The 24,319-nt window shown below is 36.8% G+C and overlaps 1 protein-coding gene across 32 annotated transcripts in view; it reads left to right on the top strand.

Moving 5' to 3' along the window:
- The window catches only part of SORBS2 (sorbin and SH3 domain containing 2), a 204,321-nt gene that overhangs the window by 163,712 nt on the left and 16,290 nt on the right, over window positions 1-24,319 (top strand). For 22 of the 32 annotated variants that reach the window (XM_036838584.1, XM_036838575.1, XM_036838566.1 and 19 more), the window contains 9 exons: window positions 1,476-1,525; window positions 4,209-4,396; window positions 10,680-10,768; window positions 12,135-12,181; window positions 16,135-16,249; window positions 16,335-16,463; window positions 17,603-17,806; window positions 20,601-21,368; window positions 23,098-23,292. In XM_036838584.1, coding sequence (XP_036694479.1) covers window positions 1,476-1,525; window positions 4,209-4,396; window positions 10,680-10,768; window positions 12,135-12,181; window positions 16,135-16,249; window positions 16,335-16,463; window positions 17,603-17,806; window positions 20,601-21,368; window positions 23,098-23,292 — 1,785 coding nt within the window. The remainder of the gene's footprint in view (window positions 1-1,475; window positions 1,526-4,208; window positions 4,397-10,679; window positions 10,769-12,134; window positions 12,182-16,134; window positions 16,250-16,334; window positions 16,464-17,602; window positions 17,807-20,600; window positions 21,369-23,097; window positions 23,293-24,319) is intronic. The other 10 variants (XM_036838588.1, XM_036838586.1, XM_036838593.1 and 7 more) reach the window with 2 other exon arrangements.

Here is a 24,319-nt window from a genome sequence, read left to right as displayed (position 1 = left end):
TGTAAACTTATCCAATTAGCAGACCAATTTTTTTCTATCTTTATATTTATTGAGAAATTCAGAATCTAAATGTTTTACAGGAACTAAAAGTATTATAATATGCTTTTCTCTGTCTAGAGAAAAGAGAGGGTAATATTCTCTTGCAGAGAGATGCTTTTGTTTGTTTTTGGGCAATTCCATTCTCATTCAGTAAAAATGAAAATATTAGTTAATAGAAGCAATTTTAGAGTTATGCATAAGGGGGATTATGTGTGTGTGTGTGTGTGTGTGTGTGTGTGTGTGTGTGTGTGTGTGTGTGTGTATATTTGGTAGGCATTTCCCTATACAACCTAGACATCATGCATCATACCACAACTACTTTCATCTCAAATTCATATTTAACATTTTTGTTTAATATCTGTTTCATTGTATTGTTCAGAATGAAGAAGTATGAAAATGGTGTATACAATAAGCATTTGGAATTATTTATCAATTTGTATCATCTATTTTTCTTTGTCCCTAAAACCATGGATAACTGAGAGCTGATTTTCTGACTAAAATGTTAAAAGTGCACTTTCCTAAAAAAAGATTATATTTTGGTTCATTAAATCATTTATTTTAAGCTAACCCTGAACATAACTAATTTCTGATTTAAGGACCAGGTAGTCTAGTTTAATTTCAAACCAAATTCTGTGGTTTTTATTAAAAAGTCATGTCTATGTTGACAGATGAAGGCAGTTCTGCTTACATTTTATGTCTACATAAAAATAACACCTGGCAACATGACAAAAATTTATAAAGAAGGTTAAGTTTTATAAGGATTGCATGATGACTACAAATATTTCTTTAAACATCAAACCATTCCTTTATGTAAGAAATTTCTATTTATAGTCTATTTCTACATGAAGGAGTGGTTATTGATTTTTCTTTTTCCCCCTCAGGCAATGTTTGATTTATGAATATTTTGAGTTACACAGAGAAGAGCGGTGCTGTACAGTCGACCCTCCATATCTGTGGGTTCCACATTCACAGATTCAACCAACTTAGGGACAAAAATATTCCCCCCCCAAAAATTCCAGAAATTTCCAAAAAGCAAAACTTGAATTTTCCATGCCAGCAACTATTTCCATAGCATTTACATTGTATTAGGTATTATAAGTAATCCAGAGATAATTTACGGAAGGATGTGGGTAGGTTATATGCGAATAGTACACCATTGTATATGAGGGACTTGAGCATCCTCAGATTTTGGTATCCTTGGGGAGGTCCTGGAACCAATTCCCATCAGATACCAAGGGATGACTGTATATCAGAAGAGGAAGTAGATAAGAAGAAAGTAGAAATTAGGTTGCATGATTTCTCTTTGGGAAAACATTTTTATGCCCAAAATAAATGGTATTTTTAATCTCAATTTTGACAGTATTCTTTTTAGGATACCTAATATAATGTCCAGGGACAAACAAAATTTTCATGGAACTATCTTTCTATCTTAACAGGCCTCCTTGTATCAATCCTCTATAGACAGGAGCCTGGAAAGACCCACTAGGTAAGAGTCTCATTATTATGCAACCAGGATATTCTATACCAGTGGTTTCTTTTTCAGTGAAATAGAAATGAAAAATTATTTATCCCTCATCTTTATTTTAAGCACCATAATTCATGAAGTTGTTTTAACTTGTTTCTGCATCATTTTATATGACCATATTCAAGAATGTATAAAAATTAAGTAAAATAACTCTAGACTCCATTACAGGCTGAGAAATTCTTGCCTTCCCTGTCTCCTCCATACCCAGTTTTCTTCTCCTTAGATAAGGATAATAAACATCTAATTTTCAATATTGTTAGATGATGTGATGATATATTTGAAAAAACTGTAATAAGTTAGAAAAAATTTTATAAATTATGTTCTACATATGTTTGTTCATTATACTCTGACCACACAAATCAGGAATGCTGTTACAACTGATAAATGAGAACTTACTATATACCTGGCATTCTACATGTACAGAAACATACTCAATCCCTAAGATTTTATCTCTAGTAAACTGAAACTTGGGCTCCGTAACATACGAAGTTTACACAGTTGGCAAAGGACAAAGTAGAATCGAACCAAAATAACTTGTAGGTCCTAACTGCCCTAAGAGTCTACCAAGGCAAGTTCTGTTCGTAGGCTTTAAATATCACTCTTACTTTAAAATATTATAGAAGTTCAGACACAGTAGAATGACAATAATGAATAATGCAAACTCCCAGCCATATCGTATCATCAACAACAAATATTTATATAACAATAATCTGCTCTTCTACAGATTTCTATCAACATAAATGGAAAAGTAAACTGGGTCCTTTGTACATTGGTTTCATGAGTGCCATTAAAGAGCATTAATGTCTCTGAGAAAGGAGCTCCCTGAACCCCTTCTTTTATATCTTTTACAATTATATATGCACCTAAAATGTTTGAACTTTAGTTAGTTCTAATCTGATCTAAGGATTTACACAGAGACACACAGACACTCATGTGACAGGATAATGACAGCAAAAAGAGGTCTAGGCGAACATGGGTGTCCTCTTTAGAAGAATGCAGACAAATTCTGAGGTCTGGCTCCACCTCTATACTTGCAAAGCTTGCAGGTTCCATTTATTCATTTGTAAAACAGTGACAACAGCACATAGCTCAGCGGTTGCTGTGCATGCTGTGTAAGACAATAATGACAGTAAAGCAAATAGCATACTGCTGGTTCATAGGAGCTGGTGTGCTCTTGCTGCTGGTGGTGGTGGAATTCTATCTAATGATTTGACAGACAGCATGCTATGTGAGGTATATATTCGTTCACTAATGTTTGTCTTAAATGATATTATACTCAGATCCAGAACCATGATAAAAAGTCCCTGCCCTTACAGACTGTCGACACCTTTTAATACAACCGGGTAAAAGGACTCTAATAGTTTATTTGATGACCAGATTATTGGTCATTCATTATTTAAACAGAAAAATGTTGGAATTGCAGTGTAAGTTTTTTAAAGCTAAGATTATTAGGAAAAGCCATAGAGAAAGCTCGAGGTAAGAAAAATTGGTCTTACCAGATTTCCTCCTTTTTTCCAATCCTTTCCTCCATTTTGGCATCCCTCCTCCAGATATATTCATGTTGTTGCAACTGTTCTGTATAGAGAAAAGATGTATGGTACAAATCCTAACACGGAATTGTCAGTAACAAAATATTACACTAATAGAGAATTTTTACTTTTAAAGGTGATTATGTTCATACAAAAACCTGTATATGAATGTTTATAGTAGCTTTATTCATAATTGCCAAAACTTGGAAGCAAACCAAGGTGTCCTTCAATAGGTGAATGGATAAACAAACTGTGGTACATCCATATAATGGAATATTATTCAACAATAAAAATAAATGCGCTATCCACCGACAAAAGGACATGGAGGAAACTTAAGAGCATGTTGCTAATGAAAGAAGCCAATCTAAAAAGGGTACATACTGTTGGTTCCAAATATATGACATTCTGGGAAAGGTAAAACTAGAGAGAGTAAAAAGATCAGTGGTCACCAGGTGTTCACAGGGAGGGAGGGATGAAGAGGTAGATCGCAGGGGACTTTTATGGCAATGACACTACTCTATATGATACAGTAATGAGGGACACATGTCACCATACATTTTTCAAACCCATAGGATGTTCAACAGAAAACATGAACCCTAATATGAACAATGGACTTTAATTACATTTAATGATAATATATCGATGTGATTCATCAACTGTAAGAAATGTACCACACTAATAGAAGATGTCAGTAACAGGAGAAAATGTGTGCAAGGGAAAGGGAGTATATGGGAACTCGCTGTACTTTCCAATCAATTTTTCTGTAAACATAAAATTGCTTTAAAAGAATTTAAGATAAAAAAAAACCTGCTCTAAAAAAATAATGTCTAGGAAGTCCTAGCCACAGCAATCAAACAAGAAAAAGAAATAAAAGAAATACAAATTGAAAAGGAAGATGTGAAACTGTCACTGTTTGCAGATGAGTCTATTAATTTTCAAAGAGGTGATTATAAAGAAATAGTTTTTAATATCAAGGAATGAATTCCTAAGAATGCAGTTTGGGGGATGGGGGATAAGAGGCATACCATGGCCACCAGCACCTTCCACTAGTCTTTCTGATTCAAAGTTGAACCCCCTGCAACACCAACCAAACTGAAGCTGATTCCTTTTTTCAGTTCTGCAAGCATGGCCAGTGACTTTAGGAAAAGGAGGAAGAGCGAGCCTGCGGTGGGGCAGCCGAGGGGCTTGGGGGATCCAACTGCAAGCAGAACTAGCCCAGGTCGAGCAGACCTCCCAGGATCAAGCACCACCCTGACAAAGTCCTTCATTAGTTCTTCTCCTTCTTCCCCATCAAGAGCAAAAGGTGAGCAGCAATAAATGACATATAAACAATTTACTAGTTTAAGTTTTAACTTTGGGAGAGCTGGTCCAATGATAACTACCCAGAAATAGTTAGCATGTAAATAGTGTCTTAAATAAAATATAGTTTCAGAACAATAGCTTTCTTTATACACAGACTAAATCAGGATGGTGAACCATTTGAGTGGCTTAAAGGACTCTTATCATCTGTTAATGCTTTCTTTTCTCCAAATATATTGTGTGTGTTTTCTGGAACAAATTTAAAGTATCAAATATTGTATTGTCAGGCTATTAAAAGATTACATTTCCTAACATTTGCATATTGTCAACATTTTCTAATGTTACTACAACTAGAAAAATTAATCAGATTTATAGAATAGAAACTAGAAGTAGCAACAGAGAACGTTGCTGCCTAAAACATAAATTGGTTTTGGATTTTTAAAATTATTTAATTCTAGACAAAAGTTTGTCTAACCTATGAAAGTTGTTTCTTTAATCACTTGCTTTATATTTTGGTCAATATTCATACATACAGTAGAATATCCATGTTCTGCATGTAACATAGTGTTCAATTCAAACAGTCCACTAGTAAGAACTAACTGGTTTCAGGCCATAACTGTAAAGTTTAGATATCACCAAGCCAATTTTCTGTATGGCCTGTCTCCTCTCTGGAAATTTAGTGAATTGTGTTGAAAGGAAGATGTCACTCCTTCAAGTCTCTGTTTAGTTACACATTACTGCAGCTGTAACAGGAATATCCCCAAGATAGAGACCTAGGATTGAACCAGTATCCATAGGTACCTAGGATTTGGGGACTCAGGGTCTCCTCCAATCCTCTGGGGTTGAAACATAAGAGAGAAGAAATTTGAAGTGTGTGAAGAAAGTGAGCTGTAACTGAAGTTTCCATAAAGTAGCAGAGATTCAGCTACACATATTGAATGTAGGCACTGAAAGTGTTGCCACATGAAATTAAAGCTAAGAGTTAGCTGGTCTGTGTGCAAAAGATTTTTGGTTTTGATGATTGGGCTCTGGATAGGCAGGAGGTGCTAGCTCTTGTCCGTGGCCTAGTAAAGCTGTGACTACTTACTGGGAGATTCACAGGGAGGGATCCCCTTTCACTGTACCATTCCTCAAATTAACAGATGTACCCGTATCAGATTCTACTCATTTACATAAACAAATATCCCAAGGAAACCAATAAGTCATGAAATGCCATTGACTCATTATGCTTGGATACCACCCAAAAGTTAAAAGGGTTCTGATTAATTTAGATATTTGTTTTTATCCTAGGGGGTGTTAAGTCAACTTCCTTTCTCAAATACTACATAGCTACTTAATGTGCTTATCTACTTTTGAAGAATTTGGAGAAGGCAGGAGCTGTCAATAGAGCTATTTTCCTCCACTAGGCTTATTTCTAAGAAGAAAATGTCCCATTAGATGTAATTTGGCCTCTCATTTATTAATTAACTCAGCAACACAAAAGAAAAGACTATTTCCATAGATATTCGAAATTGATGTCAGGGTTAGCGCTACATTATTATATTGCAAATGATTTTTTAAAAAGACCCTTCCTGGAAAAAAGCAAGTGCATTTACCTCTGATGAAAGTTTTACATTATATCCAGTTATCCTTATGGGAAACTGCCTAATAAGAGGTTGAAGGCAGAGAAATTAAAGAGGTAAATTCATTTGTTTAAAGAGGTGTTAGTTGGGTTTATTTCTTAGAAAAATATTAGCAGCAATAGTTCACAGCAACTGAACTTGATTTTGCAATTTGGGAAAATATTTTGTCTTATAGCTTTTTCTATCTAATGCCCATGAAAAATTATTTGATACGGTTATGGGAGTATTAATTAAATGTAAATTTATAAGTTACTCTTTACCTCTTTATTATTATAAATCAAATAAGATTCAAATCCTGACCCTATTAAGATGTTTAAATCTATAGCATTTTTGGTATTAATTACAAAACCTTTAAATCACTACCAGGTCATGCTATTAGCTTACAAGGCACTACTGGATTTTTGAATACCATATTTGCAGAAAGATGGATGAAATATGCAATAGAAATAGGCGTATTAGCGACACCAGTTACTTTTTATACATGGTTTTGTTAACTATCATCTGCAAAGCTACATTTATTGCCAAAGTATTGCCTTGCTTTAGAATTAGGCTTTTTTCTCTAAAGTTGAAGCTACACGTGTAACAATCAGTGTCTAGATGAAACTCCACTAAATGCTTTCTCTTTGCTGTGCTATCTGACGCTAACTGACATGCTCTCCTCTTTATGAGCCTTTTAACTTCTCCAACGTCTCTCTTCCACCACGCTGCCCTGGACTAAAAGGTGGGGACGATAGCAAAATATGTCCATCCCTTTGCAGTTACTCAGGGCTCAACGGCAACCCCTCCCATGAGTTAGATTACTGTAACACTTACAGACAGCATTTGGACATCCCACATGACTCACAGAGGGCCATTACTTTCAAAAACGGCTGGCAAATGGCCCGGCAAAACGCAGAGGTCTGGAGCAGCACTGAAGAAACGGTTTCCCCCAAAATCAAATCCCGTAGTTGCGATGACCTTTTAAACGATGACTGCGATAGTTTTCCTGACCCGAAAGCCAAGTCAGAAAGTATGGGTTCTCTGTTATGTGAAGAGGACTCCAAGGAGAGCTGCCCCGTAACATGGGCTTCCCCCTACATCCAGGAGGGCCGCAGTAATAGCAGATCAAGGCTCCGACACAGGTCAGCCCACGACGCCCCAGGGTTCCTGAAATTGTACAAGAAAATGCACCGCATCAACCGCAAGGATTTGATGAATTCAGAGGTGATTTGCTCTGTAAAGTCAAGAATAATGCAGTATGAAAAGGAGCAGCAACACAAGGGCCTGCTCCATGGATGCAGCCAGTCCTCCACTGAGGAGGTGCCCAGGGACATGGTACCCACCCGCATTTCTGAATTTGAAAAGTTGATTCAGAAGTCAAAATCCATGCCAAATTTAGGAGATGAAATGTTATCTCCTGTAACCCTAGAACCACAACAAAATGGTTTATGTCCCCAAAGGCGATTTTCCATTGAGTCTTTGCTGGAGGAAGAAAATCAAAGTAGACGCCCTTCTCAGGTACAACGAAGCTACAAGTCTAAAACCCTGGTGCCGATCCACATTGAAGTCACCAGTGACGAGCAGCCGAGAACTCATATGGAGTTTTCTGATAGTGACCAGGATGGAGTTGTGTCTGACCACAGTGATTACATTCATGTAGAAGGATCGTCCTTTTGCAGTGAGAGTGATTTTGATCACTTTTCTTTCACATCCTCTGAAAGTTTTTATGGATCCAGCCACCATCACCACCACCATCACCACCACCATCACCGGCACCTCATCAGCTCCTGCAAAGGCAGATGCCCTGCCTCCTATACTCGATTTACAACAATGTTAAAACATGAAAGAGCTAAACACGAAAATACTGAAGAGCCCAGAAGACAAGAAACGGACCCTGGCCTTTCTAAACTGGCATTTCTAGTCAGTCCCGTGCCTTTCCGGAGGAAAAAAAATTCAACTCCCAAAAAACAGGTGGAAAAGGCAAAATGTAAAACGTCTGTATTTGAGGCTCTGGACTCTGCCCTTAAAGACATCTGTGACCAAATTAAGGCTGAAAAGAGAAGGGGAAGTTTGCCAGACAACAGTATACTGCACCGTCTTATCAGTGAACTGCTGCCAGATATTCCTGAAAGGAATTCATCACTCAAAGCTCTAAAAAGGAGCCCCATGCACCAGCCTTTCCACCCACCATCTCAAGAAGGTGCTACTCATTGTCCATTGTACCAGAATGATTGTGGGAGAATGCCTCACAGTGCCTCCTTCCAAGACGACACCAACAACAACTACCACCACCAAGACCACGACAGTGCACTGAGCCTCCAAGGTGGATCAACTTTTCTATCTTTTCCCTTGTGGTTCAGATGCCCACCCTCCAGCTCTTTCATTTTCCATTCCTACATTCATCATTCTTGAGCTGTGAGACCACTTGGATTCATTATGTATTGTGAAGCAAATGCTTGTTGTGCAAACATGCCTCACTGAATAGTTCTCATTTGCTCATGGGATATTTGGACTTGATGTGTGGCTTAAAGTGATCATCAATTCACAAAAATTTACTCATTCAAAATCGAAAGGGAAAACCATTTTGTAGCTTGATGTTAGGGTTGAACCAACTGTTACATAGAAACAACCAATTAAACTTATTTTACCAATTTAAAAGAATTTCAAGGCAAAAATCATAATTGAATATCAGTATCCTTAAGAAACTGACAACTTTGCATTAGCTCTTTTTTTGTTGTAAAACGAATCAAAACCAATAGTTTAACAGTCTTTTCCTTGATTCTTATATTAACTTTATAGTCATTCATTCAATAAATAATTTGCTGACATTCTATATAGAAGATACTAAATCAAAACACTCAGGAAGCAAAACCAAAATATGTAATATAGTAATTGATTGGCGATTAAAAGAGAATAGGACTTGTTTAATAACTTTCTCCATTTAAAAGATACAATTGGGATAAAATTTTTGTGAATATATCTTTAAGCTCTCTATATATGTCTCATTTCCATCATTCATTGTATTCATTTTCTCTTCCTTTCCATTATTTAATTAATTTATTTTCTATTTCTGCTAAAACAACCCTATACTGACATTTGAGTTAGACTATTTAGGATAAAAGTGACTCTCAACTTCATTTTCATAGATGGATTATTCCTGAAAGTGGAACACAAGGCCAAATAGCAATTCAAATACAGAGGACATTTTTTCAGGTTTACGGTACTGAAAAGCAGGATGTTTTGATATTTATATCCAATTCTTTTCATTAATGCTTAAAGTGCATCTGTTTACTGTGTAAATTTTAGGAAGCTGGAATGAATATTCCAGGCTGAAACTTGTATTGTCAAGAGAGTTTTCTATGCACCAGACACTGCAAAGTGCTTTACATACATTATCTACTTAACACGGCATAAACCTAGGTGATAGATATTATTGTAAATACTGTTTTACAGTTGAGGAAATCAATACCCAAAGAGGACAAGAAATCTGACCAAAGTCACACAGACAGTAGGTAGCAGAAACAAGATTCAAACTCATGTAATTCAGAATTTGTAGCATAGAATATAATCTCTATAGGCAAAAAAGAGACATAATTCAGATTTCATATTAATGTAATATGTATAGCCCAATTGTTAGTTACCATTGCACAAATTTGTTTATCTTATTAGTATTTATCTTTGCTTTCATTTATACTATACGACATACTTCAAAAACAGAAAATTCAAATTTTCTAAATCAATGCCAACAATTTGAAATTTTCACTGATTGAGACATGTCATAACCTAATGTTTTAGTAAATTAGCTACTTTTCCAGTTATTCAATATCAGTTACATTTCCACGTATAATGCATGAGATATAAGATACCATTAATAGATACTTGCAATCATTATTTTATAATGTAATTAATCATGTATATTTTGTTTTAAGGTGAACAAAAACAATGCAATAGTTCATAAGTAATTTGGCAACCAATGCAACACATTGTTTAGAAAATTTTTATCCCTTTGTTTATTGGAATAGATATTCACTTTCTAATAAGATAGTTGAACACAAAGGAAGGCAACAGGTAATGGCCTTTTAAGCCTTCAGCTTTAAGATGCCATCTTCAGACTCAATAAGTAATTAAAAACAGAGAGAAAGAGGGAAGAGAATGGCCATGACATAGTTCTGTCATCATCATACTTTATTTTTCTCTCTTTTTCATTACTATGTTCTTAAATTGTTCCACAGCATGTTTCAGTTTTTATAAGTCGTTGCTACCTTCTCCATCTTCTCCAGGCCCTATCATAGTAATTATAAACTGGTGGCAAAAAGGAATAGAAAGTATTAAATCTTTGAAGTAAACAATCCCTGTAACTGCAAATTGTCTATACCAGGTGCTACAGTATAATTATATCAGCAATGTTACAATTATATTTATATTTATGATTATAATACTTCTGTAATCTTGTATTGCAGAAAAAGGAAAAAGGAAAAAATGGAAAAATATCCATTTTTCCTCTTAAAATGCTCTGTTTTTGTCTTATATCATAACTTTATAATTACCCATGAGTTTTAGACCCATGTTTTCCATTGCGGTGTCTCTCCAAATGTGAAGGGTAAATAGTTGCCACCAGGGAAAATGGCTAAACCAGTCTGCTTTTGATTAAGTGGATACTCACTCTGGCCCTGTCCTTTCCAATAGACCGTGAGTCCCCTAGAAGTTACTCATCCACACTGACTGATTTGGGGAGAAGTGCACCAAGGGAAAGAAGAGGAACTCCAGAAAAAGAGGTAGTCTGTTTAGTATCATTTGAGTCTTTTTCACCAATGTACTTGATAAAGCACTTGCCAGCCGAAGTTACGTCCAAAACCAGTAAAGAACCCAGATTAAAAACACAAAAGTGATGGCAGAGAAACTAGAAACAGTTTTCCCTGGAGCCCGAGCAAAGCACTTGAAGCCAGCTGCATTCTGACCCTAGCGGCAGGTCTCCCCCAGTTGTAATCCAGTTTTGACAGTGACTCTCTGAGTCTTGACCTGACACCCATAAATTCAAGAGTCTTGAGCTGGGCCGCCCCTTGCAGGAAGAAGGTTTCCCCTGTACAAATTTCTGGCCCAGTGATACAGGGGACAGCCCTAGGTCAGCCATGCTGCCAATCAATACAAATTCCATAGAAACAGTTTTTGCTGGCCTGCTTTTGTTAGAGAGGATCCCTGAAAACAAAACACTGCCCCTGAGAACCACCTACCTACTGGCTCTTGTCCATGGTCCTGAGCCAGAGCTGGAGGTCTGGCTTGTACTATCTTGGAGCCATGAAAGTTTGATAGAAACTGAAGGCTGGTCTTGGACTGGCAGCCACTCCAGAAAGTTCTCTACAGGTGTCTGACATAGTCCAGGGCCTGTGGACCCCCAAAGAAGTCAGAAATGATCCAGGTTGCCCAAAGTTCACCAGAGTCACAGGGAAAGAGAGTGAGGTGAGGGGATTATTGGAATCAGAGAGGAAGTAGCTACAGGTGGCCCAGGCAGATCTGCGGGCCCCGAAGCTTGAGTGTGGGCACGAGTCACATCATATCACAACTCAAAGATAAGCAGCTGGTTTACTGTGTGCTGAAGAATTCCTGAACTCTCCAGGGAATATAAAATGACCAAGCCTACACTTTTGGCCACTAACGAGCCTCTCAGTGATAAGTGGGCTAATATTTCTTTGCTACTATGTCAATAAGTGTTTAGTAAAAGGGGTAATGACTTCCCTCATGACTTTTTCCAGTCCTTTTATTATGATTCAGAAGTTGTGTCAATACTTAGGACATAGAGCAATTGACTTTCCACAATTATCCCAGGAAAAGCCAAAATTATACCTAGGACTGAATCCTCTGCAGGCATTTTATTCCCCTTTTATGGCATTCATTTACCTTAGTTCCTAAGATGAAATATGATAGTCAATAGTTATGGTGAATAAGTCATCTGTTACATTCCTGTTACAGTTTAAATATCTAAATAAAGAACTAATTGATTTATTTATAAATTGCATAAATGATTTAAATTGTATATGTTTAATCATTCCTTGAGGTTTCTTTTCTCTTTAGTTCACGTGAAACTGCTTTTTTATAGGAAATCCATAATTTTAAGTTAGCGCTAACCATTTCCTTCATTTTCAGAAATTGCCTGCAAAAGCTGTTTACGATTTTAAGGCTCAGACATCCAAGTAAGTAAGATAAGTGTTCATCATATGATTTAAGTTGACTTTAAATACATTAATAATACTTTAAAAGACAAATATTGCACTGGGATGTGTTACAAATAAGACCTAATTCCCAATTCAGCAATCTACTCTAAATGGTTCCTTCTGAATTGATTGGGATGTGGGTAATTTTATTTTCATTTTGAGTTTAGTTGAGAAACATTGAGTTTTAAATTACACCAAACATGTTAGAGCACAATGAGTTCAAAAGGATAGGAAAAACAAAACGAAATTAAGGATCTTTGTTTCTACAATTTTCATGTGGAGAATGAAGTAAAAATAAATTGTTGGGGAGTAACACTTAACTGGAGAATTTTGTATCATTTATTTATCCAACTATATTAAGGATAGTTTGTGGTTAAAGACTAGAATTGTGTATGAAGACTCCTGCAGTAAAATCTCCATTTCTCAATACTCAGAGCTTAGAGACTCTGAGCACAGTTCTATCCTGTGGTCTTTTGATGTTGGTGTTTTCATACTCCTGTGTCATAATTTTGTACCTTTTTTTTTTAAGGAATTTGTTCATCAGGTGAGCATGGGGTTGGGGAAGGCTAGTACTAAGCACATGAGGAGGCTTAAATAGGAGTGAGTTTTCCAGCTCTGTTATGGCCCATGTCACAGACCTTACTTAAGAAACTTTGGTCTCCATTAGAATTCAAGATATTGGCATTAAATTATACCGTGCTGTTTAGCTGAATATATATACAATAACCAAAGCATTTATTCATAAAAATGCATATTATATGAATTAATAGTTAAAGAATCTATCTCTGGCAGAAGACATAAAAAATAAAATCACTCAGAATTTGGGAATTAAATTAACTAAATAAGAAAATTCTCTTTAGAAGTGAAGATTTCAAACATGGCTTAAATCTGGGGTTAAAAAAAATCCTGAAGGAAAGCTTACAACTTTTTTTGATGAGATAAGTAACATCTGCTCTGTTTCTACTACACTATGGTCCTAGCTACTGTTCTTTGGATATGGTGTGATAATTTGTACAAGGCGTGTCACTTTTATAAAGTAATGACATAAAACATGTAAATTTCATTTCTTCTTTGTGACAATCGATCAAAAGTGTCCTTAGATGTATGAAGTCCTGAGGAATAACAGAGCATATAAAATATGCCCAGGGCTCACAAGCTTTTTGAGAAACCTTAATTAGAAACAGGCACTGAAAGAAAGATGAGGTACAGTGCAGAGGAAAGGTGTTTGTGGTGTTGACTCTGTCACTGGATTGCTTTTGCTCCAAGTGTCAAGCCCCTCACCCTCCTCCAAGACCACATCCTCATTGTCAATGTCTGACGTTGGCAAAGGTTCAGGGAAACCCACTCTCCCACACGCTGCCCATGGGAGTGTAAATGACACAGCTGTTCCGAAGGGCTGTTTGCACCATCCCACTTTCACAAAGGTCTTCCTCAACCAACGAAATCTAATTGTATTATAAGCCTCCAGAGAAGTGGACTGAACAATCACCCATGGAAACCATCCCATAATTTTAGTAAGAAAAAAACTGTTTCCCCCATACCATCAATAAATTTATCTGATTGCAGCTTAATCACATTCCTCCTGTTCTGTTCTCAGGAGATGTAAAGAGCGGTTGTCTGTCACCCCCAACGTAGTTATGTACCTGACACAAAAATCAAGGTTATGGATGACTCATGCAGCTTTAAAAAAAGGTTCACACACCCAGAGAGCACTGAAAGTTTCAGGAGGACTATAGCCACATTTTTAAGTCATTTCAATCATTAGCTAGATGTGAGGGTTAGCAGACATTTGGTCCTATCCAAAATGTCCATGAGCATATTTGGCTCATGCCAAATTGTTTTGGACAGGACCAGATATCAAGCACCTTTTCATGTGGACCAAATGTCTCACGGACATTTTGGGCAGGACAAAATGTCCTGCAAGAGATGTGAGTGCTTTTTGTGCCTAACATCTTACAAACAAGAGATAGATATCTCTGTTTCAAATAATTATCTGTTTTAAAAGCTGTTTTTCTTTACTTAACACAAGAAAGTTTAATTTTCAAAAAGACACCCAAGTAACTCACCAAATGTAATGTCTCAACTGTTAAGGAGGAAAATGAGAGAAAATGCTATTCTCAAAGGTTGTCAGTGGCCACTGGTCAAAGGTGGTAGGCGCTGGTTGGAGCACACTGGTCAAAATGGGACTCTTAGAAATTCTAGTTCTGAGATGAGATGAACATAATTTTGAAAACTGGAGGGTGAGACCACTGTCCTTTTTTCTAGATGAGTTCAAAAATTTAAATACAAGTCTTTACACATAGAAAAGATATCTTTTCACACTTAAAAGAAAAATAATTAGTTGTCTCTTATTTACTTTTTTTTTTAAGCTAAGCTTCCTACTCTCATTTCCAGAAATAAAACATACCTGGTGTAAATAAAACAGTTGGATTGTAAACATTAAACACTTTGGGTTTTATTTTCTACATTAGGCACTTGCATAAAAGAGGGAAGTACTGTATTTGAATGTAAGGCCCTGTGAATCTTGTTTGCTTTCAGGGTTACTGAAAATTTAACACAGATTCAATGTGAAAGTTCTAGCACTTCTAAATGTGTAATAATTCTTTTTACTATGCAACTTTTTTTCAATTAATTCTTTTAATCAACATGAAATATTCTACATCTGATATAAACCTCTCTCCATTATATATTCTGCACACATAAATGATCCAATTCAAGATTCTGAACAAAGCAACGCAGAAGATTTGGGAGTGGGAAGGCAGATGTGTGTGAAAATGGGGCTCTTGGCAAAAGATCTGAAATAAGTACCCTCCAATGAGACGTAATTGTGGAGGCAAAATAACACAGAGACACAATTACCTGGGGGATGAAGCCATGAAAACCTGAAGCAGTGAGGGTGAGAATTTAGGCGTGAATTATTTATGATGACTAATGTCTTTATAACTTAAAATTAAATACTCCAATTTACCTACTGTCTCCTTAGAAACAGCCCAAATGGAAAAGCATAGTTTGTTTCTTGAAAATATTTTTATATTTAAAAAACAGAAGATATAAAGGCAGTTACAAGCAATCTGTGCATGTCTTTGCTCTTGAAACATGTTTATCTTTGTGACTATAGTTAATAATACTGTACTGCATCTAAGAGAGTAAATCTGAAAGGTTGTCATCACAAGAAAAAAAACATTGTAACATATGTGGTGACCAGCGTTAACTCAACTTATGGTGGTGGTCATTTTGCAATATATACAAATACTGAATCATTATGTTGTACACCTGAAACTAATATAATGTTACAGGTCAATTATACTCCACTTTTTAAAAATGTTTATCTTTGTGCCTCACTGAAAAATCAAAGTATAAAATCTCTGTTTCACAAAATAAATTCATTATCAAGATATTCTACTTAAATGCCTGTCAACCAGCTTCAAGGATCCACAAATAAAATTTTTTCTCATGTTGGCACTTCTGTGCTAAGGCTAAATGATACTGGTTTCCTTATTGTAAGCTTTAACATATCAAAAGGAGACAGAAAGAGAGAGAGAGAGAAGTAAGTAGCTAACTAGCTTCAGGACAAGTAAAAATCGGTGCGGAATAAATCCAGCCTTATGGCAAGCTTCAGGACTCCTCTACTATAAACCAATGACTAGACAGCAAGTCTGTCCCCGCCTTTAAATTTCATATTAATCTGCCTGTGATTTAAATCAGATGTGATGTTTACATTTGTTCTTTTTGAAATCATTTCTAAAGTTACAACGTTTCAAAGGAATTCTAAAAATTTTCAAGGAAAATCCTCATCTAACTGGACTCAACAGATTTTTTTCAATATTGGAAGTATATTTCCCAGCCACATACAGATCTAGTGAGAATCTTGATCTTAAGAATAATCGCCATACATCAGGAAAAAAAAAACCATGCAAATGTATCTCTTCTAGGGAGCTGTCATTTAAGAAAGGAGATACTGTCTACATCCTCAGGAGAATTGATCAAAACTGGTATGAGGGAGAGCACCACGGGAGAGTGGGCATTTTCCCAATCTCATACGTAGAGGTAAGTCCCTTCCCCTTCCTCCTTACGTGGTTGCTGTTTCCAGGGTTACCACAGGTCAAGCATAAATAACTGTTCTCCTTCATAGAAACTCACACCTCCTGAAAAAGCACAGCCTGCGAGACCGCCTCCCCCAGCCCAGCCCGGAGAAATCGGAGAAGCTGTAGCCAAATACAATTTCAGCGCTGACACAAATGTGGAGCTATCGCTGAGAAAGGTAACCTGCTTTCTTCACTGGTGCGTTTGAAAGGCTGTATATTTTCAAAACTAAGATAGGTCATCTTTCTCCTTAGACATTTTTGTGTCCCCCTCATATTCCGCAAAGGACTCCATCAGGCTGCCCTGAGTCACTGTTACCTGCCACTCCTGTGTCCTTCCAGATGAGGTCCCTGTGGGATGCAAAGCTTCTCAGAGAGACTTTCCCTCTGTGGTTTAGCCTGGGAGGCTCCAAACTGTCTCCAAGGGGTGCCTCGGGCTAAATATCAGGAGCTGTACATGTGGAAACATCAAAAGAAAATAGCACTTTAATACAGTTCAAAATAGTGTTCTTCTGCTGCCTTATTATTCAAAAATTATATCAAATTCAAAATTTAAACTGGGTTTTGTGGCATTGGCTTGATCCTGCAGCCAGCAGGAATAGTGACTGTAGAAAGTTCTATCGTTGCAAAAGCCAGGGGTTTTATAAAAAATATTATTGACCGCTATGGCATGGCCACCCACCAATCAGAATGGATGCTGGTGCTACACCATCTTGATGCAGACCGGGTGGATGTCAGCCCTGGCCACAGCTATGCATTATCTAGGATGCTAGCTTTGCCCCATCCTGTTAGCCTCACTCTTTGTTACAACTCAGAATATGTAGATAAAGAAGAAAAACATTGTGCTATCCAACTTCATCCCTTCCAGGGGTTGACTTCTATAACCCATTTCAGATACACCATCACAGCAAGCTATGCACTTTCTGAAGCTCTTCCTACATAAGTTCATTCCCTTGAATCTGTCAGTGATCAGATGATGGTACTGTCATCGACACATTGCAGGTTAAACTACTGTGCTTTTTGAAATAACTTACACATGTCATTTCCCACAGTACCAATATGAACATGTATAAGGCCAAATATCCTTAGGAAAGATTCTAATGTTGTGAATGGATGATTAAACCGCATGTATGTTGATAAGCCATAATTTGGGAGTAAGCTCTGAGGCTTTAGTTGCATTCTCATAACGAAAACAAAACACTGGAAGTACAAGGTTTTCCCAGGTGGAAAACTATTGTTTATTAGAAAACACTGACAATTATAATTTTTATGTTATCACATCTCTATTTCTAATGCATTTTCCTGATATTCATTACAGGGAGATAGAATTATTCTTCTTAAAAGAGTTGATCAAAACTGGTATGAAGGTAAAATTCCAGGAAGCAACAGACAAGGCATCTTCCCTGTTTCCTATGTAGAAGTCATCAAGAAGAATACAACCAAAGGTGCTGAGGATTACCCTGACCCTCCAATACCCCACAGCTATTCTAGTGATAGAATCCACAGCTTAAGTTCAAATAAGGTAAGAAAACATTCTAGCATATTAGTATAATATTTGGGAGCTCAGAGTAACATAATCGGTACATGATTTTAGGACATTAGATTACAACATCATAGCTATGGCAAAGCAAAAGATTTACATGTTATGTTTCTAAGTGCCAGGTCAAATCAATATAATTTAATTTTTCCTATGGGTGCTGGCATAAAGGTTTAAGCTACATAAAGGGAAACTTCATAAAGAACCTACTATCTTAAGAGAAGCATTTTCTTTTAAAGGGCTAAGGCTAGGCATTTTATTTATTCTACTTTTCTTTGAAGACTGGGTTGCTGAGCAACTACTCTCAATCCTTTATCATTGGATAATGGAACAGTTTGGTACTTTCCAATTTTGTTTGATTGGTTATAAAATTTTCCAGAATCTTCTTTAGTACATTTACTTCACTAGCAGAGCTCAGCATTTAGAGAGCAACATCCTTCCTTTAGTAGTTTCTACTGCTAGAAAGAAAAGAATCTTCATCCATATCTTTGTCTTATCCACCATTCAGTCATCTTAAAAGAACTATCAGATAAATTTCAAAGTGACTGTACTTTCAAATAAATGTTTCTAAGAAAGAATAAGTACGTATCTACAAAGGCTTATTTAAAATTTAAGAAATTCTTACATGATGTCATAATATTGGCAATGTAATATTTTAGATCACAGTGTTTTAGTCTTTGCTGAGAATATGATTTAAATGTGTTTTCAGTTTCCTAAGTTTTCTCTTAGAATACCAGATTTTACATTTTATAAATCGAGAAATGTACAAATTTCACTAAAAACTAATTAGTGTTTTATTCTCACTGCTGGGGAAAAATACGTTGAAAAGCTTACGTTCATAAATTTTGAAAAATATTTAATGGTTTTACCAACTGGTAATGTATACTATTGATGTCATTGGCTAAATGAAGGGAACTTCTCAGTAGTTTTGAACTGAATCATTTTCAGAAAAAGAACTGTAATGTACTTTTAAACCATGATACCCAAAACATACTAAACGTTAAATATACTATTTTCTGACTGATATTTATAAATAGAGGAGGGAATTCATTGTGATTTATGAATCACTCTTGGACATACTCAAATCACATTTCTTGACATACTATATTTTAGGAGGGACTCAAATGTAAGTTGATATTATTTCTGATATTTCTGCCTTTAATATAGTAGAATCCAATTCTAATGCTTTTGGAAGACAAGATAATTATATGATGTTTGTATTATAGGTATATTTTTGTGATATAGGTATCTCAGGATACTTAATTTAACTTTCAGTAGAAGCAAGTCCACGGTAAGGCTAAGCACTTTGAACCCATTAACATGGATATTCGTGACTGTGGCGGTCATGGAGCTGGAGTAGTAGTAGCAGCAGGTAGTCATGGCGTAGCAGTAGCCATGACGATAATGGAATTTAAAGACCTTTCCTCCTCAGCCACATAATGTTCCCAGCACTAAAGGTGCTATGTAGCCTTTAGTCTTGAATCTTCTGTAAGGGTGCTCACAAGTGTTCTTTGACATTTAATCTCATTTATCCCACCCCATGGTGACATGACATCACATTTCCGTTTTTAAAAACTCTAAATAAATTCTATTAAAGCCCCACTCCTATTATAGGACAGAAGTGAAAAGTTAAGTGGAGAGTGCACTGTGCACTGATCCATACTAAGGCCCAAGGACCAAGAGTGCTGAGTGCACCAGTGACGTGTCAGTCTAAACAATCAACCAGCAAGTGCAATCTTTCTTGAAGATTTTTTCTTTCCAAACCCAAATCATCGACCTGGAAAGAACCAAAGCAAAATGTCTTCCACCAGCCCCTTTCAAGGCCTTCATATGTGTAGCATATAGCATTCTTCCTAGTCCAAAAACAATACATAAATGTATTAGAATGTTTCTAGGCAACACTTCTAGAACAACTTTTAATGAATTTACATAAAAAATTCTGTTTTGTTCAATGTATCCAAAATATAGCGATAATATTAAGACATACAGAAGTATTTTTTTACTTCAGGAGATTAAGCTTCATAAATTAGACCTCCACTAGATTATATAAAATGTCCAGCTTTTGAAAAAGAGAATGGAAGTCCTAGCAGAAGTTTACTCCTGTTCGCATCATATGCTCCCTTTCTATGTCAACATTTACTTTGGATTTTTTAAAACTTTGAAATAGCAGTTATGTAAGTTCAGTCTCGTTTTGATCGTGGGTTTCTGTTCTTAAAAAATATCTCTCAGAACTTATTCATTTAGAAATGCGTTAACATATAATGATGCAAAAATGTTTTATGCCATATGTTATAATCACCTCGCAAACCCAAGTTAGAAAATGATGAAGGTTCAAAAGATTTGACACAGGAAGAAAGAACACTAAACAGATTCTGGGAATAAAAAAGGTTTAATTATTGGTTTTCATTCTACATTATTTCAGAGTCATTTATATTAAATCAATATCTGGAAACCTGCTTTGAAAGAAGTAGTCTATTAAACTAAATCTCTAAAGATTTTGCTGTCTGTTCTTATAATCTCTATGACAGCTTTATCTTGTCATTTGACATTTAATAGACCTTTTCCAAATACTAGTATAAAGTATTCAGATAAATCTTTAATTAACATACTAATTATTTTATGTATTTAAATTCAAAAAATATAAGCAAATCTAGACCATAGCATAAAATATTTTTTATATTCACCATCATAACTTTCTGCATTTCTCTGTCTCTGTGTTTTAATGCATTATTATTATTTTCATGTTTTTTTAACTTCATATATCCTGCTCATTTCTAAGTTGGCTTCCAGGGAACCAGTCCCCCCTCCCTTGCACAAAGCTTCGTGTGGCCCAGATAAAGGAGCTCTCCAGGGAATCACCCCGGGGTGGCTGTCCCTGACAGCCAAGTGTCCACTGGTAAAGCCTTTGGCCCCAACACTACCTCCTTTTCTGGACAACATATTGGACGAATTAGAGAAGCTTGGTGCTTTAGTTTTACCTGCTGACCAAGCCAAACCAAATACCCCAGAGGAGATCACCCTTGAAATTAAGGAGGACCCCTCTGTTGTCCTCCCATTGCCGCCAGCATCTGCACCTGCCAAGCCACCCTCCTCTCTGCTACCTCTCCCCCACTTGGGAGCTGCAACCCAGCCCCCTGAGGCAGCGCCGCTTCAGGATTCCAGAAAGACACCTCAAAACCAGCTTGCAGATCTGACAACAATGAGAAAGGGTTCTGCAGGCCCTGAAAAAGTACCTGAGGTCCTAGGTGATAAGTTCGTGACCTCTGCACACGCTAGTGTGGGTCCCTTGCCCCAAACCCTCCCCATCATTGGAGAAGAAGATGAGGAAATCTATGAGGGGGTCATGGCAGGTATCCGAAGAGGGCCAGAGTCTCAAGAACCAGATGCCTTGTGGTGTGGCCATGATGGCACAGAGGTGACACCACTCCTGCACATAGAAGAGGAGGAAGAGGAGAGGGAAGCTGACCGCTTAAAATTTCCAATAGCAATCCCCACAGACCCTAGGAGCCCTAAGGAAGACAGCGATGCAGCAAAAACCAGTGAAGAGGTACTCTAATTTTGCCTAATTCCTGAAGAACTAACCAGTCTTACTACGGTTAGCTAGTACAGTTAACCATATTAATAAACATCAATTTTGACACTGTCTTAGAAGGTTTCCATGCAAGAAACACAGCACTATATGAGGTAGGGGTGGAGGGATGGGTAGAAACACACCAAATTTTAACAAGATGATGTAAATATGTGATATTATTCCATTATTTATTTATTACTATAAATCCATATTTAAACATTTTTGTAATTTAAAGTCTTTCTAATTTTAATATTCATAATAATAGCTGATAGTTGAGCTCTTACTGAGTGTCAGACAGCTTTCTAAGAACACTACATCTTTACTTTTCAAAGCTCAGTAGGGTGGGTTATATTATTATTCCCACTTTCGGGATGAGGAAATCGCTACGCAGAGAGATTAGTTCACCTCCAGGGTGAGAAAACTATACACCATATCTTTGATATAGTAGCAGTTTGAAAAAGAAGGGAAGAAAGAAAGAGAAAGAAAAGAAAACAAAAAAGAAAAATATACTGCAGTTCCCTTTCAACTCTTTCTGAAGAGGTAATGGCTTTAAGTTGGTGACGACCTAAGAGTGGAGTCCTACATATTCACCTTACAAACAAAGAACCTTGGGCAATAATTTTAATCAGTTAAGAGGGAAATGCTCTAAATCTTTAGCTTGTAAGCTTCTCTCTTTCAAAAAAGAGAAAAACAAAACTTGATGTCTCAAATATTTAATCTGCGAATTAGAAAGCAAATATGATTACTGGCAAATATTGAAATTATGGAACAAAATTAATGATTCATATTATGCCACTAAGCAAGTCACTTTCCCCCATGGCTCCTCTACTTAGAAATCTTTAACAATGAAAATCAGTTTTAAAACCCCATAATTTCCAATTAAGATCTTACCGATAACAAATGTAGAGGCATTTGGTCTCTATGGGGTATTCTTGGCATTAAGTAATGGTGAGTGCCCATTAGGCCGCCGGACACCCACAAAACCCTGAGTCTTGGCTGTCCCCTAACCAGGTGAGAAAATGTCATCTGGACAAAGAACGTAGCCATGTCTGCATTTGCATAAAATAAACACACTGCTTAGTAATAGAGATCATTCATTCATTGCAGTAAGTCAAGCAGATTTCTAAGTCAATTACTTAAATAACTAATTTCCCCTTCAATTTAATCAAGTTTAAGATGTGATTAGACATGTGGCTTGGTTCGCAGGAACCGCTACTGCCGGCTGCAGGCAGCACCCCCAGCGTGGTGCTCAGGGGGTGGGTTTCACAGCCAGTGTCCGCCATGCACGCACACACACAGGCAGAGGTCGTAACTCCCCTAGCTTTGCAGCCAACTGACTATAAATTGTGATCTACTTCACAAGCAAGTTACAAAGAGTCATTGCAGGGTTTTACACTTTCTTCCTCAATGTTTAGAAGGACCCATCCCACAAATTACATTATACAATTGTAGATTATGGGGGTTCTTATCTCCAGCCACTCATATCAGAAAAAAAGTAAAACTGATCATACCCATTGGGAATTTTGAATCAAATGCAGAAGAAAAAGTTAGTGCTTTCAAAGCAAGAATTTGTCATAAATGTCACATACCCCAGGGTATTTAGTAACTTTAAAATTATTTAGGTGCGGGGGGTATTCTCTAAAAAGCATGTAACCTCATTCTGGACACAAGCATAATTGCATCTTGTCTTTCCTCAATATCTAAGCCATCTTCATTTTCTTCGGGAGATCGAACATCTACATCCTTTCCCAGCTGTCTGCTTTCCTCCCTTCCCTTTCATTCCTCCTTGGCCACTGTCTCTGACCTGGTCCCCACACTTTCTCAGCCTACCCAGCCCTACTCATCTCCGCTCCTCCCTAAATACTCTTATCAACAGGAGATAAGCTCACCAAAATTAAAGGTAACTGCATCTTGAGTGTGGTTTATTGCATGTCTTTCAATGAACTTAATTAATTAGATGTACGTCTTTAGATTCGTGCCATCTTACAAGATCTAAAAAGTCATTCAATATTGGTTGCTAACTTTTAACATCATTAGCATGGCCTCTGTCCAAAAATTTAAAAGATATATTTGCATAGCAGCTATACTTAGATTGAGGAGAAAAACTAAACTTCATATAAGAATAAAAAGTGATTATTAGATTTTTTTTTTAAGTTGAGGATCAGCAGGAGAACCATCCCATTCAAAGGTGTCAGCTTTGTGCCTGTCATCCTCTGTCACTTCTTAGTGGGCTCATTGCCTCCCAAGTTTCCCAACTAATCAGCAGGTTCAGCAGAGCCTAAGGGCTGGATGATCTTTGGCACTGTCTTGAGCCTTGTTCTTCCACAAAACTGAAGTAAATTAATGAGGATGTGGAAAGGAGGCTTCTTTTGTAGCAGTTAACAAGGCATCCATCTCTGAGACTTGCTGGCTGGCTGGCAGCTCTGCTGGTATTTAACTCCCTCTTAGGATACCATGATGAAAGATTTTTAACAAAGTTAATGACTGGCCTTGGAAAGAGATTCAGTGACAACCACAGCATGAAATCAATCCATCTCAGAAAAGTTTTACTTCTCTATGTCCAGAATGATCCTGAAACCTTTTCCTTTGGACAAAAGGACTTCAAATAATGACTCAACCTTACACTCAATCTTCTCAACTTGAAATGAGAGCCTCTGCAGATAAGTACAAAAACAAAACAAAACGAAGGCTCTGGTAGAGTCATGTTTTTGAACTAGGAAGCACCAACACCTGAGAAATGCCATTTATGCAATCTTCCAAACCCCCATCACCAAATCTATCCACCAAAATAGTCCATCTACGTGAATTTTATCTTATGTAGAAAAGGAATCTTTGAAAAAATGTAGTATATTTTAAAGACATACTGCTCTTTGCCCTTTGAGGTTTTTATCTTAGCTGGCAGGAAATAATTAGGAAATTTTTTAAAT

The sequence above is a fragment of the Balaenoptera musculus genome, chromosome 21 (genome assembly GCF_009873245.2).
Source record: "Balaenoptera musculus isolate JJ_BM4_2016_0621 chromosome 21, mBalMus1.pri.v3, whole genome shotgun sequence".
Classification (NCBI taxonomy): domain Eukaryota; kingdom Metazoa; phylum Chordata; class Mammalia; order Artiodactyla; family Balaenopteridae; genus Balaenoptera; species Balaenoptera musculus.
This window is presented reverse-complemented; position numbering and strand designations above follow the sequence as displayed.